Source organism: Adelges cooleyi, unplaced genomic scaffold (assembly GCF_023614345.1).
Source record: "Adelges cooleyi isolate 19-005CV unplaced genomic scaffold, UGA_ACOO_1.1 ACOO_flye_CR_arks_rails_tigmint_CR_PRNA_1, whole genome shotgun sequence".
Classification (NCBI taxonomy): Eukaryota; Metazoa; Arthropoda; class Insecta; order Hemiptera; family Adelgidae; genus Adelges; species Adelges cooleyi.
In genome coordinates this window covers 3747022-3768102 of record NW_026095751.1, presented here as the reverse complement: position 1 = coordinate 3768102, position 21081 = coordinate 3747022, and the positions used below count along the sequence as shown (strand labels likewise).

At 28.6% G+C, this 21081-nt stretch overlaps 2 protein-coding genes across 4 annotated transcripts; one reads left to right on the top strand and one right to left on the bottom strand.

The window, feature by feature from the left end:
* Window positions 1-1806: 1806 nt before the first annotated feature.
* Window positions 1807-17655, bottom strand: LOC126835410 (uncharacterized). Of its 3 annotated transcripts, XM_050567989.1 has the most exons (13): window positions 17567-17655; window positions 16340-16468; window positions 15042-15113; window positions 14932-14961; window positions 14813-14863; window positions 14388-14441; window positions 7184-7213; window positions 7069-7095; window positions 6898-6948; window positions 4863-4895; window positions 3762-3791; window positions 2751-2840; window positions 1807-2311 (listed from the first exon to the last, which is right to left on the bottom strand). In XM_050567989.1, exons 2-13 carry the CDS (start codon window positions 16347-16349, stop codon window positions 2064-2066), a joined length of 726 nt encoding a protein of 241 aa, XP_050423946.1. In that variant the 5' UTR covers window positions 16350-16468; window positions 17567-17655; the 3' UTR covers window positions 1807-2063. The 3 variants fall into 3 exon arrangements, with proteins under 3 accessions (XP_050423946.1, XP_050423957.1, XP_050423954.1); XM_050568000.1 differs by lacking the exon at window positions 17567-17655 and having other exon boundaries at window positions 1807-2260; window positions 16340-16617; XM_050567997.1 differs by lacking the exon at window positions 17567-17655 and having other exon boundaries at window positions 14813-14842; window positions 16340-16599.
* A 1559-nt stretch (window positions 17656-19214) lies between these two features.
* LOC126835514 (uncharacterized) lies at window positions 19215-20598 on the top strand. Its single transcript, XM_050568169.1, has 4 exons — window positions 19215-19311; window positions 19380-19462; window positions 19849-19966; window positions 20260-20598. Exons 2-4 carry the CDS (start codon window positions 19403-19405, stop codon window positions 20514-20516), a joined length of 435 nt encoding a protein of 144 aa, XP_050424126.1. The 5' UTR covers window positions 19215-19311; window positions 19380-19402; the 3' UTR covers window positions 20517-20598.
* Window positions 20599-21081: the final 483 nt, after the last annotated feature.

Below are 21081 nucleotides of genomic sequence, written 5' to 3'. Positions count from 1 at the left end.
TTTTTTTGTAGAAGCAAGTTCGTCGCTATACGTTGCTATAGACAGAATATCTTCGAAGAGAGAAAATCGTCATAGGTATTTTTGACTTCATTTTTTACTAAATACTCCTCTGCTATCTGCTAATGGCAATTAAAGTCTTACGGTATTTCACTACCTAATATAAATTACAATGGTGTACAAAAAAATAAAAAAAACTGTGTAGCATGTGTGATTACCTATTTCTGTTTTTAATCGGCATGCTGATCTCAAGACACACTTTAAAACCAGTTTTTTGGCTTGCTTGAAATCTAAGAACACTGAACGTTACCAAGTATATGTATTTTGGCAATTGTAACGTGTTTTCAATTGGAATTTTGTGCTTTTTGAGTATGGCTAACGTTTGGGAACAACTAGCGATAGAGGGAGCTTCGCCGATCAAGAACTATCCAGAGGAAGGATGAACATTTTGTGAAAACCAAGTTCGTCGCTATACGTTGCTATAGACAGAATATCTTCGAAGACAGAAAATCGTCATAGGTATTTTCGACTTCATTTTTTACCAAATATTCCTCTGCTGTAAGCATTTTATAGTTTTTTAAATGCACATCTAAAGGTTTAGTTTCATCGACTTCAAACGATTTTTCAAAGGGGTGTTTTTCTGCTTTATCATTTTTATGTTTGATTTTTAACATATTATACGAGGCGCTGGACGCTGGCGTGAAATCCTTTGATGTTTAAAATTATCATAATCACATAAAACGATAAATTTATGTTCTCTTGCGTTTTTTCTAAGTGTATTTCAGAATGACATTTTTTTTTTGCTGCAAAGTGGTACAACTTTAATTTCTGACTACAAGAAAATTTGGAATAAACCCAAATCTTTTTCTATGTTGTTTTGACTAAAAGTAATGATTTTTTAAATGTCGCTATGTCATGCTTACATGTCTATTTTCTATCTATACTCATACTTGTCTTAAAATATACATAGTACACATAAAACATAGTATGAAATTTCGATAGTACTTTGAAATAAATTGGTGCGCTCGATCACAATATGTCCCGTTATACCATAATTCACATTAGAACAGCATTTATCTAGTGTGTATTAATATGTATTTTGTGAGGTCAGGTTTTTCAGAAAATGTCTTTTTGCATATGCAAGGCTATTCGAATGATCATAGTTTTTTTGTAGAAGCACTACGGAATTTTCTTCTTTGGTGCTATTTGTTTAATATAAAAAGCAAAAATAATTTTCAGTACTTATTCAAAGATCTCACAAATCCACCAAGATATAGCGCATTCATCTTAACATCTTAAATCAAGATGATATGGTTATGTATTGAATACATGACCTAATATAAATGAATGTAACTTGTGTTTAAGTAAAAAATGGCAATTAAAGTCTTACGGTATTTCACTACCTAATATAAATTACAATGGTGTACAAAAAAATTAAAAAAACTGTGTAGCATGTGTGATTACCTATTTCTGTTTTTAATCGGCATGCTGATCTCAAGATACACATTAAAACAAACTTTTTTATGTATGATTTTCAGGATAATGTGAGTTTTTAAAAAATCTCAAGGTAAGCTCACATTTTAATAAATATCTTGAGATGGTATCCCAATCTGTTAGACCAATTTGCTCTGGAATCTCTTCAACAATCGAGTTATCTATTTTTGTTGGATGGCCCACTGGATACTCGTCATAGTTTAACATATACAAAATATTAATATCATAATTACTTATAAGTAGGATGATTAAATTTAATAAGAAATATGCACAATTTATAGGATTTTTATATGTTTATTAGCATTGAGTTGGATCTTTTAGCGGTAACTAGTGTACAGCTTGTACCTCCTGACAGTAAGACGGTCTTCTTTAAATTTGCATAACATACGCGGTCTTTAATACTTGTTATTAATAGTATTATTAAGTAAGTTTTATTTCATGCATTTTATTTTGTATTTAATACATTGAATAATTCGTAAATATAGATATAAGAACAGTATATAAATATGATTGAAAGAAACAACAATGCAATACAATTGTCAATTATTTACAATTACGATTGCTGGTATATGTTACCAACTGGCAACCTGACTTCTGAGTAATTGTATTACTTCAGTAAGTTTATCGACTTCTACTTCCCAAATTACTTCGTCGACGAATCTATATTTGCTAACACTTCCGTCTGTACCTGTTAGGGTACAAGTACCGCAATTGTCAACTTCGGCAGTTAATACATATGAAGCTGGGAATTTTATACTTCTGAACAAACCTATTAAACGACACATCCGTTTGAAATCTCTGAAAGCTGATTCGTATCCAACTAAAAAATATAAAAAGTCTTTAGAAAAAATATTTAAATTTAAATTACTAATTATCGCTGTGCTTTACTATGAAACACATAACTAATAAATTTGTATATAACAAATTATAGAAAAGTAATTATAATATACAGGATATTCGTATTGTATAGCCATTTTACTCCGAATAAATAATTTATTTATACACAGTATCATGATCGAACACCTGTATTTCATAACCTATTACTCATCAAAATTATATAAAATATTTTTGAAAGCAAAAAAAAAATGTATTTTCATTCATAATTAATTTTACTGGTAACCTAGAAACTTTATATTGGTTTAATTGTAAAGAAATTTAATACGTAATATCTTTTTATATTCTTGTTTTGAATAATGTAATTAAAAAAATAAATATATTATTTAAAAGCAAAACCAGTACAAGTATATATTAATATTTACGTATTGCGGCAAGGACTAAAGATTTTGTAATTTCTTTTGTCATAACTCTTCTGGCAGTTCCAAGATCTGGCAATAAATTATCTCCAAAATCTGCAACAATTAATGAATTACATCGTTGATAGGAAGAAATAAAAATAAAAACAAATTGCATTTCAAAGAACTGTACTATTATTTGTTTAAGTTTTTATTACGATTGAAAAAAAAAATAACAGAAATATAATAAATATACTGCAACTATTTTGTTGAAGTACGCAAATGAATTTAATAATTAACGTTTGTTAATTTTAAAAAGTAGACAAATTTTTGATAACTTTGTTTTCAATAACTTAAATTTCAAATCTCAGTTAAAATAATTTTAATAGTTTAAAATTGTATGGATCATTTTGAAACAGCAAAAAATTATCAAAATTATTTTTCCCTAGTCAATAATCCCTTACGTTGCAAATATTGGTTATAAGTTACCTATCTAACTTTATGAGCCTTTTTGAGCCCCCATGCCACTGTATGTCTATATCCAATTTCAACCCTTTATTCTTTTTATTAAAATTGCATGTTATATGTTTTCTATATTATTGATGATTGAATGTACTAATTGCAATTATTATATTAATTTGACATAAAAAACATGTAAATTTGTATAGTGTTTTTTCACGTATTCGAAGGTGAAAAGGTGACAATATAAAAGTATTGGCCTAATATAGTACTTTTATCATGTTCATGTTTAGTATTCTAATACCAATATGGTACGATTTCTGATCCATTGATTTGTTATATGAATAAATCGGTTCGGAAGTTTCGATGATCGTAGATCCAAACACAAAAATTGGCAAAAGGAATCAATGGGCAACTTTGGCTTTACTGGATTCGAATCTGATCAAGATAAGGGAAACCTGGATGATATTTTTATTCAAGATCTTAAGAAACTATAAAAAGAGATCCTTTTAAACTCCTTGATCTTAAAATGTTTGTACATATAAAAATATAATATTGAATAATATTTTTAAAATTTACCCATTTTAAGCATCGTAAACCAATTATCTCCTGGAAAGAAAATATAACATTAAAACTATTGCGATATACGCCTGTATATCTTGGTGGAAGTTAGTATTTAAGTAGAAAATAAAACACAACAATAATATGTTTGAACACAATACTATTAAACATAAAAACACACAGTATAAATATAGAGAATAATATATACAATGTACGTTACAGCCGTAATAGAATGGTAAATCCAACACCTTAATACTATGTCTTATATATGATATAATCTAGGTTACAAATGTAATTGGTTCTTGTATAAAACAACTTTTAAATATTACTCAATGACTTCTATAGTGCACACATATAATACCATATAAGGTTATATAATATTTATTACTTATAACATACTTATATTCCATGACCCAAATAAACAATATTAATTATGTTCAATAAGAACACAAGTTGTTAAGAATAGAACTAGAATACTGACGTAAGAAAACTATTTTTCGTACAAGCCAGTTCACTAACTATAAGCTAGTCAATATCTTAAAAGATATTAAATTTTTTTTAAATTATTCTCGTTCATACTTTCAAAGCAAATATTTAGCTCAAGTTTAAAATATTTTTCATTTATATAACTCCAGTTCTATTTGTTAAAACCCTATGAAGTTAAGACTTTTAAACAATAATGCATATGTCATGTCAATTTTGTAAACCAAGAATATTTGCTGAAAATTTTGACTGGTTGATAACCAGTTTTTGATATTTACTTTCCCTTCCTAAATTTTGAATTTTAATAACTTTAAAATGAATTATCCAAAACATAAATGCTATTCAAACATTTTTTTCCAAATATTTAGTGTATCATTAAAAACCAGCTGTAACATACAGTTCTGAAAGCTTTGTTTATCCAATTTAAAAAATTTTACCGACAATAACTTAAATTACAATAGATTTATCTCTACATGGTACATTTACGTTATAACTAGTAGGTACAAGCCACATTATTTTTGGCACAGTAATAAAATGTTTAAAATAATACTTTAATTGAATTACTGTCGAATAAAATTCGATTGATAATCCAAGCCTTAAGAGCTATTAAAGTATATATAATAAATGTGTGAGTACCTAGGTCTGGTTCAACTTGAGGTACAGGGATAGCTGTAACAAACGTATAAATTACTCCAATTATAATCATAATATACGTTCTTATTAAAAACTCAGTAACTATTAACTTTGAAAATTGTGCACAAAAAATGTTAAGTTAACATAGATATGTTTTTGGCTAGCTTAAAATCTGCGAACGCTGAACGTTACCAAGTATATGTAATATATTCTCTCAATACGGTGTTTGTCCTTTTGCCAAATGCAACGTGTTTTTAATTGGAATTTTGTGCTTTTTGAGTATGGCTAACGTTTGGGAACAATTGGCGGTAGAGGGAGCTTCGCCGATCAAGAACTACCCAGAGGAAGGTTGAACATTTTGTGAAAACCAAGTTCGTCGCTATACGTTGCTATAGACAGAATATCTTTGAAGACAGAAAATCGTCATAGGTATTTTTGACTTCATTTTTTACCAAATACTCCTCTGTTGTAAGCATTTTATAGTTTTTTAAATGCACATCTATAGGTTTAGTTTCAACGACTTCAAACAATTTTTTAAAGGAGTGTTCTTCTGTTTTATCATTTTTATGTTTAATTTTCAACATATTATACGAGGCGCTGGACGCTGGCGTGAAATCCTTTGATGTTTAAAATTATCATAATCACATAAAACGATAAATTTATGTTCTCTTGCGTTTTTTCTAAGTGTATTTAAGAATGACATTTTTTTTTTTGCTGCAAAGTGATACAACTTTAATTTCTGACTACAAGAAAATTTGGAATAAACCCAAATCTTTTTCTATGTTGTTTTGACTAAAAAATATGATTTTTTAAATGCCGCTATGTCATGCTTACATGTCTATTTTCTATCTATACTCATACTTGTCTTAAAATTGTTTAAGAAAATATTTAACAAAAGTAATATACATCGATGATAAGATCACTTTAAGAAGTACGACTTTAATATTTTGCTCACCTTTAAAATTGAAAAAATATTACATTACCATAAAGATAAGATTTGAATTAAGACTAAGATACTGATAAATATACAGGTTATGCTGAAGATAATGATAATGATAATCATAATGATCAAGATATATAACATTCCAGGCTTCTTCGCCAGCGTCCAGCATCTTGTTTTCTGATTTTTCTGACGATGAATCCGTTCTCTCTAGTTCACCGTCTTCCAACGACGAAACCGAACAGAAATCTTACTGTAGTGACGACGAAGACCTCCCTCTACCGACTTCGTACATAGATAAAGAGAAAAACAAAACGAAAGTGGTCATAATGTAGTTTGATGAAATGCAACCTAAATAAAAAACTAAGACTAACAAAAATATTACATATTATGTTTTAACAGCTTGCGTACGAGTCCGCAATACCACCGGGATATATTTTTATGTCTCGTTCTGCGGAGCAGAGCTCGTTATTCGTTTTCTGCCTTTTCTGACGATGAATCAGGTCTGTCTAGTCCATCGTGTTTCAACATAATAAATATTATAACCACATAATATCATCTATGAGTTAGTTTGACAATGCATACTCGTTTTATTCGCTCTATCTCGTTACATATACAGTAAGACAGTAAAGACATTGGTCAACATTAACTTTTCTGTACGGTTTAAACACAGGCGGATTTTACATTGAAAAGACCTTTCATTTGTGTGTATCATACGGAATACGATAATATAATGTAATGTAGTATAATATTATATAATATCATTGGCATTACCGAAATTAACTTTTCGTTTCGGTTTTAGAACGGTAGGCATATTCGGTTGGCATAACTGCTCTGGAATATTCTCCAACAGATAGGTTTTCTATTTTTGTTACATGGCCTACTGGATACTCGTCATAACGGTATTTAATATAAAGGTCAATAAAACTATAAGTAATTTTATTAGAATTTATCCAACTTTAACATTTAGAACAAAATGTCAAAACTTAGGCTTGGCTTAGCTTAAAGTTATACGGACCGTAATGTCATAACATAACAATCATTCAATGTTTTTCCGGGAAGCGGAGAAAAAAACAGTTCCATTTTTTTAATACTTACATGTAGCACAAATTATTTCTCTTTGCAATTTAACCTGGTCAGCTATACATACTAAAATTAAAATAATAAAAATCATTTAATGTTTTTTTATTCTAATGGTAGAAATTAATATATCATATAGTACTCTGTTTGAAAAGTTATAAAATATATGAAAGACATGAAAGTGGTTACCTGCTATGTTAGTAGTGTCTGCTGATTCTGAAATTAAAAAGAAAATATTTAACACTTACAAATTAACAAACAACTATGTGGAACTACGACCAACATAACCAGAGATAACAATTACCCGGAACAGCCAACATCATAGCAATTTGCTCTGAAATTATTATAATATAAAATAATGAATTAATACAATTGAGTTTAATTTAGTATTCTATTAAAAATTAAAAATAGGAGGTCTATGTAAAAAAATATATGCGATATATTCGGTAGAAATATGCATAGTTTTATTATATTACACATAGTGAAGATTTTAAAAAACAATGACTGAATTGAAGAAGTTGTGGCTTATAGAATAAAATATAATGTGTAGATAAGGTTGAAAGAGGTAATATCAGTGTTCTCTGTCAGAAAAATTCCATTTAGATTTTGAAGAAAAAAATGTAATTTATATTACAGATACATTTTTATTAAGATAAATTGTTGTTGCAGTCTTTTTGTTTCACATTTAATTATTTTTTCTATTTTCAATTTATATCTTATCTTAGCCTTGTCGCGGAGCTGAAAGGTATTGTTTTTATTTTTTTTTTCTGGACCTATAATAGATCACAAATTGTACAGGAAAAGTAAATTGTTGGGCCCAAAACTAAGTTCACCAGCAACATCAAGAACTAGTATAACCTTAACTACTAATACTCTTTAGACATAGCACTACCAATTAACGTAGACAACCTTTTTTTTTTTTTTTTAACGTTTGTTGAGAATATTTACAATCTATATTATATGTACAATGAGTAAATTTAGATAATTCAACGAGAAAATTAACATGACAAGGCAACGAGGAGGAGGCTCACATAAGAGCCACCTGTAAGACAACCTAAAAAATATCCCAAACCTTATACCTTCAATGGGGTGGAACCTTTTTCTTTATTTCAGTTTTTAGGTACTTAAGTTTTAGGACTTAAGGTTTGAAAATTTGACTGAAGATGTACAGGGTGATTCATTTTGGGTGAGAAACTCATTTTTCAGAAGATATTAATATTTTGAAAAAAAAAATTTTCCTACACTTTCGGGTACACAATGTACTATATTTGTCAATATTTTGAAAATTTTTATCACCATCGCTTATACGAAAAAAATCGTTGAACGTGATTTTTTTGAATGGTCACATTTGTGTTTACTTCTAAAATTTTGTAGGCAAAAAAATTTAAAATACGTTGACGTTTGAATTTTTAATTTTCATCTATTTGTTCGTTAGCTATGACTTTCTAAAGATTTTACATTTTCACTAAATAATTGTGATATTTTTTCGTTTTTCCAAAGACCTGTAGCCCATAACTGTCATTACTGTTGCATTGTCCGTTAGACGATAACGAATACACATTACACTAACATAAAAATACTTATGTAAGATTTTAAATTGAAGGTTGTATCAACAGCGTTTTATCAATCGGTCTTGTCCACATCACTCTATGTTTGCGCGAATCCACAACAACATGGCATTTGTGGGTAGTTTTACTTTTAACATATTTTTTAATTTTTTATCATCAAATTTACGTAATTAAAAAAATGTGTAAACATTTAAAAATAACCCTTTTTGGCTTAAAAGGATTGGTGATGAAAATTTTCAAAATATTGAAAGTATGTGTTTTTAATTGTTTTATTGCCCGTGTGGCTCTCGGGTTAGAATAAGGCCACGGGCTGTTCCCCCTATCGTAAAAGGCGATTAATAGGAACACCGAAAGTCTCCTGGGATAAGGAGACAACTCTACAAAGCCAACGGCCTTAGGGACGGATGAGCTGTGTAGAGTGGGGCAATCTCTTGTCCTCAAGGTAGGAAACTACCTTGAAAAGGCGGATGAACCACATCAGATGGTCAACGGCTGGAGAATGCAGAAGGCAACAGGAATTTTTATTGCGCATATCAAGGAGCATTGAACAATTTTCAATTAAAATTTAAAATTTTATCGAGACTTTTTTTTGGTTACCTGACCATGAAAATAATAGCATAGATTAATTTATAATAATGGAGTAAAATTCTTTTTTTTTTCAAACTAACTTTAGTTAATTTACTACAAATTTTAACTTGACAGATTTAATTTAAAATTGAATTGAATTTAACTTATAAAGTAAAATAGTATATATATAACCAATGTCTTACTATCGCATTTGGAAATTAAATTTTGAAAATTAATGTCCATTTTAGGTATTCTTTTATCAAACACAGACAAAAGTTATCAAAATCGGACTAGTCTGCGTGCTGCGATTATTTTTCCTGAAGGACATGTCTTTGTTTAATAGCTTGATTATATTCGTTTTTAATTGTGCAGAAACAAAATTTTAAAGTTAAATTACAAATTTCCTGTTCCCTACTACTAAAGAATAAAAACCCATTTTTCCTAACCCAGACTCAAGCGTGACCAACGTTATTGATCTGTACAGTTGCAGTGTATAAAGCAGTCATTACATAATTATAACAGTGGGTTTTTGCAGACTGCAAGTACAAAATCTCTTTCCATTAGTCCAATAGCGTTTTGGAACTTCACTGCTAAATCAATGTTTCCAATACATTTAAGAGCTTGATAAAAGCGTTTAATTATTTTGATCAACATTGTCACCACAGTAACAATAGTTTCTGAAAAAAAAAATGTTTGTTCAAAAAGTGATATTAAATCAAATGTACTGTTATTATACCTTCAGTCATAAAAGTCATTTGACATATTTGGTGAAATGTAGCGCCTCAACACCACGAATCTCAAGAATACATAATATCGGTTGAAACCTATCTTCATAAAACACCTTTGTTTACTTGCAATTGTTCTTTGTTCCATTCATCAGCAACTTGTTGGGCGAGTATCTAGACCATAAAGCAATTTTTTTTTATAAAATAAATTGTGAATATTTTGTATTATCGTCAACAGTGAGTTATATTATTTGTTATACCCTGAATTTCGTTTTATTTAGCACCATTTTTCCTAAATAAATAGTACGTTCATAGTTTTTTACTGACATTCTGTCACTTTCTTCATGACGTACAAAAAAACTAAGAATTACAAATTGACGAGTAATTCAAACTTCATAATCACACCGTTGTCAAGTAAGTCGACCATCAACAGCTCGTCAGCACTATGTATTTCATTAGAATACCTATCACAATATAGAATTAGGTAAATGATTCGATTAAATAGTATTGAATTGTTTATTGTAGGTAATAAGGTATTTACTTGTAGAGTTGGCATGCTATTTTTCCTTAATTTTAAACCCTTTACTATCAATATATAGTTCATACATTTAAAAATATGTCTAATGGAATACATAGAGCTGACGAGTTGCTGATGGTCGACTTATTTGACAACGGTGTGATTGTGAAGTTTGAATTACTCGTCAATTTGTAGTTCTTAGTTTTTTTGTACGTCATGAAGAAAGTGACAGAATGTCAGTAAAAAACTATGAACGTACTATTTATTTAGGGAAAATGGTGCTAAATAAAACGAAATTCAGGGTATAACAAATAGTACAACTCACTGTTGACGATAATACAAAATATTCACAATTTATTTTATAAAAAAAAATTGCTTTATGGTCTAGATACTCGCCCAACAAATTGCTGATGAATAGAACAAAGAACAATTGAAAGTAAACAAAGGTGCTTTATGAAGATAGGTTTCAACCATTTATTTTGTATTCTTGAGATTTGTGGTGTTTAGGCGCTACATTTCACCAAATATGTCAAATGACTTTTATGACTGAAGGTATAATAACAGTACATTTGATTTAATATCATTTTTTGAACAAACATTTTTTTTTTTCAGAAACTATTGTTACTGTGGTGACAATGTTGATCAAAATAATTAAACGCTTTTATCAAGCTCTTAAATGTATTGGAAACATTGATTTAGCAGTGAAGTTCCAGAATGCTATTGGACTAATGGAAAGAGATTTTGTACTTGCAGTCTGCAAAAACCCACTGTTATAATTATGTAATGACTGCTTTATACACTGCAGCTGTACAGATCAATAAGGTTGGTCACGCTTGAGTCTGGGTTAGGAAAAATGGGTTCTTATTCTTTAGTAGTAGGGAACAGGAAATTTGTAATTTAACTTTAAAATTTTGTTTATGCACAATTAAAAACGAATATAATCAAGCTATTAAACAAAGACATGTCCTTCAGGAAAAATAATCGCAGCACGCAGACTAGTCCGATTTTGATAACTTTTGTCTGTGTTTGATAAAAGAATACCTACAATGGACATTAATTTTCAAAATTTAATTTCCAAATGCGATAGTAAGACATTGGTTATATATATAACATTTTACTTTATAAGTTAAATTCAATTCAATTTTAAATTAAATCTGTCAAGTTAAAATTTGTAGTAAATTAACTAAAGTTAGTTTGAAAAAAAAAGAATTTTACTCTATTATCATAAATTAATCTATGCTTTTATTTTTATTTTTTTTAAATTTAACGCGTCAGGTAACCAAAATAAAAGTCTCGATAAAATTTAAAATTTTAATTGAAAATTGTGCAATGCTCCTTGGTATGCACAATAAAAATTCTCTCTTGAGAATTTCGAAGACTCAATCAAATATCAAATTGTTATTGGGTGCACTTTATTATTAATTCAAATTTACAACTTTGTTATAGGATTTACCTTTGTTATCTACTATAATTAAGAGTATATTTTAGAGTTTTAAAACCAGATTTGTTGGTTAATATTTTTACTTTTAATGGAAAACTAGAGCATGTAAAAATAATTAAATATAGGTTAACATGTTAGGCATCTTTTATATAATACTATTTCTAAAGAAGTAAAATTATAATCAGATTGAAGCTAATAATTAAAAATGTACCTCTATTTCAAAACAGTAGAGACATATTTTATTTTATACATATTTTTTAACTGTGTTAAATATAAACTAGTCAAACAGGCTAGCAAAAACTACCTCCATAATGGAATTACCAATAAATTCGATTTATGTTAGTTATCTTTTAATTTTGGCATAATTGACAACAAACTAAACATATATTAGGTATTCATATACAAAAAAATGATAAATTAAATTAAATATTTTTTAAACTAACATTATATTACCTTAAACTATTTAGTAAAAAATTATAATAAATATTATTTACGTTACATGATTTGCATTAAAATATTAGATTTAAGTAATTATTAAAGTTATGATTTACATTCTATTGGATAATTATATTTTTGATTTTTCTATTTTAAATTACATTATTCTTTATATAATAGTAGTATTATGACTAAAATTCTAAGATGTTTTTGTTAAAATTGAAAAATGACAAATGTATAAGTTAGATTTGCTGTTGTTTGGTATTTAACATATTGATGGTGATACGGCAAAAGGGTCTAAGCGACATATTTCAGTTTTCAGGATGGCCACTAAACGTGTATTTTACTATTTTCTTTTTTTAAATTCCCAATAACTTTTTTTTTAGTAAGAATTGGGAATTTTTCAATCATATAACTATATTATAATATATAGGAGTTATAATATATTTTTTTAACCAATAGTATAAACCGTGTCGATTTGACCCAAAGTGTCGCTTAGACCCTTTTGCCGTGTCACCATCGATATAAAATGTCACTGTCCCTTTATTAATATACCATATATTTTAAAAAAAAATTTCTGATGCATAATATACTGACGATAGTCAAACACTTATTTTGTGTTTGATTTTATATTCGATAACCGCATTTTTATATGTTTTACCGCATAATTGTCCCTAAATAAAAAAAAACATGTAAATATAAATTTATAAATTAAAACTGTGACATTATTTTTAAACAGTACTTACATTGAATTGAATTTTGAACCATTAACTTTGGTAACTGGCAATAATATAACCATTTATAATGAAATGCAAAACACATCATCACAATAATTATGCAGAATATTGTTATACTTAAATATGTATGGCCATTTCGTTTCAAGTCTTAAGCCACTGGAGAATTTAGTTTAAAACAACTTCGGCATTTTACATACAAATTTTACTACTAACTAAATTTTGGTTTATTAAATCCTTTTGTTTATTAGCTTTCATCGTAAATTGTAGTTCACAGTATAAAATGCACGTAACTATATTAGACATTTTAGAAAACAACATTAATATATAATATGTACAAAGAAATCCGCACGAGATAACTTAGAACATATTAGTATTTTATTTCACACAACACTTCGAGACGTGAGCCGTAAACATCAAAATCCAAAGGTCTTTATGGTTAGGTTAGAGTCGATCTTTTATAAACACTTCACTTCATATAAAGAGTAGACACTGAACTGTTGAAAAATATTTTTTTTTATAGATGAAAAAATATCACAATTATTAAGTGAAAATGTAATATCTTCAGAAAGTCATAGCTAACGAACAAATGGATGAACATTAAAAATTCTAACGCCAACATGTTTTTTAATTCTCTGCCTACAAAATTATAGAAGTAAAAACATATGTTACCGTTTAAAAAAATCACGTTCAACGATTTTTTTCGTACAAGCGTTGGTGATAAAAATTGTCAAAATATTGAAAAGTATAGTACATTGTGTGCCCGAAAGTATAGGGAATTTTTTTTTTCAAAATATTAATATCTTCTGAGAAAATGGAGTGTCTTACCCAAAATGAATCACCCTGTGTATATAAATATATAGTGTAGGGTTGTAACATATAAAGACCCCAAGGCAAAACCGTTTAAACCCTTATTTTTCTCAATTTGAGCTGGTACAGTAAGGTCTGGGCATAGTGGCACGGGGAGGTTATAGGCATAATTATAACTGATATTTGAAATAAATGCTATGTGAATCTCTGGACAGTTGATTTAAACCAGTATAGACTAAACCAAGCATTGTAAGAAAATATTATACGTAAGTGAGTAGTAGTAAAAGTAAAAAACTAAAACACATTATTATAAATACAATACCTTCTCAGCTCCACATGGAAGCTCAAATGGAAAATTTACACCTTGAGCGTAGTCAATTTTTAAGTTGCTATGGGTGACTGAACCAACATATCAACAAATAATTGAATATATTTGTATTATATTTCGGTTATGATACATGCGTAACTATGGAAATAAATGATTATGAACAGACTATCAACCCTAATCGTGTTCACCCTAATATCAAAAATAAATTTTAAAGCACATTATTGTCATTACGTACAATCTCAATATTTGTATTTCTAAAATTGCAGATTGGCATCAGAGCGTTCATTTTATCATTTTCATCTATATTATCTCAAATGGACCTGTAACCTCACCCGCCCCAACCCTACTGTACTGGCTTTTTAAATTATGTTGTTGTCATATACTCATCGTTGCTCTTCCAATAACAACACGTTTAATCACAGTCTTCAATCCACCTCCTAAAATAAACGCATAATGGTTTGAGTTACAAAAAAAAAAGTTTAAAATAAAATCATTAAGCTAGAAAAGTCTTCAGAATATTTAGTACACTGGGCTTTAAGTGGGGACCATTTAACTTAACGTGACTCAACCTATTAGGTTAAATAGTCATTGCATATAGCCTTGTAAAATTCTAGAAAATATTTTTTTAGTTTATATATAAATTATTCATTTTCATCAATTATTTATTTACATAGTGTTTGAAATACTGATATTATTTAAGCTTTTAATTTCTTTTTAATTTAATTTTATAAATCGTCCTAAAATCAGACGAACATAATAAACAACTTTTTTAGCTGTATATACATTGTTCATGTTAAATTTATCTTACTTTTAGACAATGCCTGCTCGATTTGTAAGTCTGTAATAAATGATTTAAAACCTTTTTGAAAACAGTAAAATTTCCAAACATAAAAATTCATACATTTTTTATAAAAGAATGATACTGACTTGTAAAGAAAACCAACTTTTTATAGTCCGCTGTTAGGAAAAAATATATATTAAATTCGTTTTTAGATTTATTTACCTTTCGTAGGTATCTGAAAAATTAAAATAATTACCAATGGCTGTATCATCTGCCAAAACTTTTACCAAGGTAGACGTTATTAAAATGTAGTAAAGATTCATTTTAACTGTAAAAAATAATGCACATAAATATAAACGCCTTATATACTAGACACGGTCTACTATTAACTGACGGTTGTCAGTTTTACAATAAAGTTATTTTGTTTTTTACCGTCTTTATTTTTATATAAAATTCGAGAAAAGTGTGACGTTCTCTGTCCTCCCTCACCACCGCTGCTGACCGAACTTTATCGTTAAATCGACATGTCGTATGCGGTATTGACTCGATACGCACAACGTGATACCCTTTTAAAGATGTTATACTAGGATCCTTTAAAGTTGATCAAAGCCAATGCCCAACTGCTTAAACCTTCCGGAACTATACTTCAGCCAGACGACTAACCCACACTAAGTAGTAATCGACCAAACGCCTAATACGGGTTTAATCGTAATTAGGGACTATTTTCAATTATGCCTAGTGCAAGATTAATGACTATTTCCGTAAGTATAGAACTTTAAAGAATAAGGACTATTTACAATTTTGATCACTAAAAAGGTTGTCCTAGCACACGTTATTCAAAAGGTAAACTTTAACTCTTAAAAATGAGACACTAAAGGTAACGTTTATAAATAAACACGCAAGTCGAGATTATACTTTAAAAATAAAGTATAATGGCACAAAACAACAGTCGATACAATAAGTTCTCCACCTAGTTAATGCTAAGCGGAGAGACCTTCCCCGGGCCAAGCCCAAGAGAGTCCTCCTGACATCACAATTTGTACGTCTTTAAATAATAGAAATAAATATAATTTTCGCTGTATAAACATTTGAACTGTTTGCCATTTGGCCTAGATACATTGCTTAGTTTCATAATTGTATTATAATAATAATAATAATACTATTTTCCCTCGCTCCTACTACAGACATAAATAAGTCTTTTATCTCGAGTCTGTCAAAATTCACGCCCCCCCCCCATCAAATCACCCATCTACCGATATAATAGATAATAATTTGTTTCTGTAACTACTATAGCAAGTAGTTTAGATCATAAATACATACATATCGCCTAAAAGAGAGTTTGATTTAGAAGAGCTAATAGTTTTTTTGATATGTGACTCTATGAAGTATCATATACAGTAATTTATACATTATTTAAATAGTTTCTGTACTGGATGTAGACTTGCGATTTAATAAAACCGACTTTACGGTTGTTAAATTAGCCAAGGAAGACTCAACAAATAGAAACATAAATAATATAATAACTTAATAAAAATGTATTGAAAGTGTACTTACAATGTTTCATGTTGGACAGTATTGCTTACATACTATAATCATAAATGCATGAAAACTTATAATACAAATACGAATTGTTAAAGTGTTAAAGTAATTTGCTTGAGCCTGCTCGATGGAATTGTATGTCGGCTGAAATAAAATTCTAAATAAGCAGAATGCAAATATATTGTAGTGTGTGTACACTGTACATGTTTACATTAGTTTGCAGCGGAGTTTTAACTGTTTTATTTTTAGCACAAATAACTCGCAAAAAAAAAAAATGATTGATTTATACAATTTTAATAATTTTATTGTGTACGCCGTTTAATCGATAAAATATCGTCTAATATATTTTACAGAAATTCACAATTTATTCTCACAATATTAAATACATTTAAACTGCAGTACACTATTTTTTGAGTATACTTTATAAAGATTAATTTTAAGTGAAACAATATAAGTAATGGATTTTGTTTATTTTTGGCAACGATTATGACATAATATTCACAATTTGACATATGTTATTTCTGACCCTAAACATTTATTACCCCTAAGCGCTTAAGTAATTTTAATGTCAAAAGTATAAATTTTATTTTAAATATATTCTGAATTTTTTCTTGCATCAATATATTTCTAATTTAATGAAAAATGTTAAACATGGGTTACGGGTTTATGAAAAAACCCCTTATTTAATTCAAAATCTTTCGATGTCTTAGCTTTATTTTGATTTTTGTATGGACAGATTAAATTGTACTCTCGTACACAGCATTTCTTTAAGAATAATAAACTCATTTTATTTTTAAATTATTGCAATTTTTTAAAACACTAGTTTATGATATTTTACAATTTTAGGCAATATTTAAAATACTTTAAAAACTTGAATGTTAACGCATTTATATACTATCTTTTAAGTATTCTTAAAAATACTGAATACAGTATAAAATCGTTTTATGTTACAATTATATTTATAAAGATGTATCCTCGAAAAAAATATTAGTGCTAAAATTTCTAATCGTATGTTTTAATTTCAACACAATTCATTCAACGAGTAAAAATTGTAAATTCCTACCAAAACATAATATAGGTACGTTATTTTAACGATAAAATCACATACACGAGAAAAAAATTATAGTTGTACAAAAAAAAACTGTACAAACATTGGTTTTACGAGTGGTTCTAAAACCAACAATAAATAATAAAAAATAATTTTAGTAAGTTTTTCACGTTCGACCGTGCAACGCGGTATACCTGGAGTTAGTTATTATTAAGCTTTCCGAAAGCACGCCAATTACGCCCACATACAGATAATAATATGATTGTTATATATTACACTTGACAAAGTAATGAAATTAAAATAATAAAACGGGCAAACCGCAAAAAAGTCCATTTATTAGAACTCATTATATGACAAACACAATAGGCACAAACCACACATTTTCTACCCGCCAAACGATCTACCGAGCCAGCTCAATCGAAATGAACCACTGATATTACACTATTGCTAACACATCCGCTACTTACCTTCTGCGCTACCTTTAAATGTACAATCAAAAACACCTTTCGCGGTACTAATGCCAAAATTATAATCCAAATCAAATAAAAAAAATCTATGGTTTTCTCCGCTCAACGCAATTGTATAACTAAAACGATTATTTTTTTATGAGATACAATTAATACTGTTTAATTGACCGCGCCGGATGTCCTTTACGCGGGTTGGGTCCGATTATTCGCGTGGTTCAATAAGTAATATACTAACGGATTGTGAAGATAAAGACGGATAAAGTGGAACGTATAGGTGATAAAGATGGTAATTACAATAACTTGAAATCTAATGCGAAATTGAAACAAATAAAATATGTATTAAAACATAAAACATAAAATTAGTAATCAATGGGGACAGGGGGGAATACTTATAAAACTAATGTCACACGGCGCAATAACCTAACAAAAAGAATAACTATATTTACATTAACATTAAAGTACTTATTTACTATGCAGATTAGTATTGTAACTGAAGTTTAACCCAATGGTCACTATGGTGGCGGATATGTAGTTGATGAGATGTTATGAATAATATTAAGATTTTTTTTTAAACTTATACTCATTTGTGCAACAAGCACCAAAATTTAACTATATATACATTTTTACACAGCGATAAATGACCATGTAATTTAACTAATGATAAAATATATTTTGGACAACAGATACAATTTAAAACGTGGTTTATGCAATAGAATTTATTTTAACTCCTGTTAACTGAGTTTATCACAGTGTAAATATTTGGTGCAACCCGGCATTAGAGTATGAATTATTAGAATCTAGATAAACAATTCGATCAAAAGTTTAGGAACTCGTTGAAGAGAAGGTTGTGATAAGCATTAACGACACGCTGATGAGATACAAGAAAATGTACAAAAGGCGAATGAGTTGGAGAATAACTGGATCGAACAAATACATATTGATTATTTCAGTAAGATGCTTTTATATTTTAGGCGCAAAATATGTGCGTAATCTTGAGTTTGTCACTTAACAAAGAAAAATAAACAAATAAACGCAAAAAACGTAAAGGACAAATATGGAAACGATGTAACAGAAAATGGAGAAATATTAAAAAGATGGATGGAATATATTTCAAAACTTTATGAAGAAACATACAACCCACAACAAACGAATGAAGAAATATCAAAGGGGAATGAATCAAAGATTTCAAAACCTTACATTTTTAAGAACACATGCAATTAAAGATACACGTGTGAACTACACTTGTTACACGACTAATATACCTCTAAGACTATTTAAATGTTTTTTTTTTATTTATTAATCTTATGTAAATACAATATATTGCTAAAAAAAGAACAACTCGTAATTTAAGAAAATGCGGCAAGTGGCGGAGAGTCGCAAACCGAATTCTAAAATGTCAACCAGAGCATAAACTGTGTTAGTGTTTTTTTTGAGTTCTCACACACAACTTAATCTTAAAGTTTATCAAAAAAGTAAGTCATATTTAAAATAACTTTTTTTCGATGGTATGTTTTTATATTTTTTCTTGTTGCCATTATAGAGTTTTTAAAACTGATATTTACGATGAAATCAATCAGTCTTCATTGTGTCGTGTTATTAGCAATTTATTTATTTGGCCTCATCGTAAGTGTTACATTTCATAATAAAAAACATAACAAAAATGAATATTTTTCAAATGTATAAAACTATTTATGAAATGTTTGGTTTTTATAGAAACATAATATTTTCACAATGTTTAAATAATATTAATATTTTACTTTTTATATGCAATATAATGTAACTGAAAACGAATGGAGTGATCTTTGATATCATGCAAACCATTTATGTCTCTTAATATACAAAGCTATCACTAATTGCTAGAGCGTCTATAAGTTCATAACATTTTCTTTTGACCTATGTTCACTGAAGCTGTAAAGCTATTATACTTTATTACGACTGGTACTTGAGGACAGTCGACCAGAACTCTATGATACTACTAATAGTACTATGTATGTATGTATGTCTTTCAGATTTCATTAGTTGGTACGCCGCCCAAGGAGGAGACAACGGACGCTATAGAAAACCTTAAAAAAAACCTTGTTGAAACTGATTTAATAAAATATTTTGTACAAGGTGATGTAACAAGCTGTGAGTATCTAAAATATTATTTTGGTTTATTTTTGTCTTATAAGGAACAGATGAATAAGGTTAATTAAATTAATCCTATTTGAATTCTGTAGACACCGCTGACCCTAATTTTTTGGGTAGATAGTTTTAGGAAACCTATGTTTGTTTTATTGTCAACTGTACTTAGAATAACATAATCGTTAAAATATGTACTTTTTGGAAACAGTTGTTGAAATCTTAAATAGAAACCTGATCCTAGCGATTTTAGATTTTATTAAACAGCTTTTAAAATTGTTTTTCATATTCGTGTCCAGCTTCTACATTCAACATGTACCCGAACTATATTAATGCGGTTAATAATGCAAAAGCATTATTATTAACTAACAATTTTCACGGTGGACGCATAGCATTATTCAATGCAACAAAATCTATGCTAGTCGACAAACCAGAACTGATAAAAAACCAAATAACTAAGAACCAAACACAAGAAAAAATAATAAAGGTCGTCGACTCGTTTGTAGAAGACGTAGAAAAGGAAAGATATTCAACTTTTACCTTTAATATAAAATAAAAATATTGTTTTGATTTGAATATGATAATACATTTGTTTCATTTGTTTGCATTTTTAATATTTAGTAGATACAATAAACTATATATACCTATTTCAAATTGTGATTAATGTTTAATTTTTTACGTGTTATCCTTTTGTCATATATGAGATATTTCACATAAAATTTTGAACTATTTGACTTTTACTTAGATTTTGTTAAGTTTTCTTATACATAAAATCATACGCTAGAGCATTTCATATCCGAATGTAGTTCAATTCAAATCTTCACTTGCATACTAGATAGACTTCTGGGGAGGCATCACTAATACTTAGAAAAGTCTAATACGACAAGCTTAAAAAAAAAACTGATTTAGTTGCTGGTAGACAGCGGTACAGTCGTGACTACAACAGCTTGATGATGAACTCTGCAATGAGTTCGAAACGTCGACCTAAAAATACTAACGAGGATATATCCGAAAATCAGCAAAATGGAATTTCAATCCAAGAAAGCTTTAACGCATTCCAAATATTAATAGGTTTGTGGTTTATCGGGGTTTACATACTATAGGTTTTAAAATTACTAACT

Bases quoted from the DNA above. Each gene is read 5' to 3' on its own strand.
- LOC126835514 (XM_050568169.1), top strand. From the start codon at position 19,403: ATGAAATCAATCAGTCTTCATTGTGTCGTGTTATTAGCAATTTATTTA. The intron at 19,463-19,848 runs GTAAGTGTTACA...TATGTCTTTCAG, and splicing joins TTTATTTATTTGGCCTCATC to ATTTCATTAGTTGGTACGCC. The intron at 19,967-20,259 runs GTGAGTATCTAA...ATTCGTGTCCAG, and splicing joins ACAAGGTGATGTAACAAGCT to CTTCTACATTCAACATGTAC.
- LOC126835410 (XM_050567989.1), bottom strand. The intron at 14,864-14,931 runs GTCAGTATCATT...GTTTTCAAAAAG, and splicing joins AAAGTTGGTTTTCTTTACAA to GTTTTAAATCATTTATTACA. The intron at 14,442-14,812 runs GTAAGATAAATT...CGTTTATTTTAG, and splicing joins CGAGCAGGCATTGTCTAAAA to GAGGTGGATTGAAGACTGTG.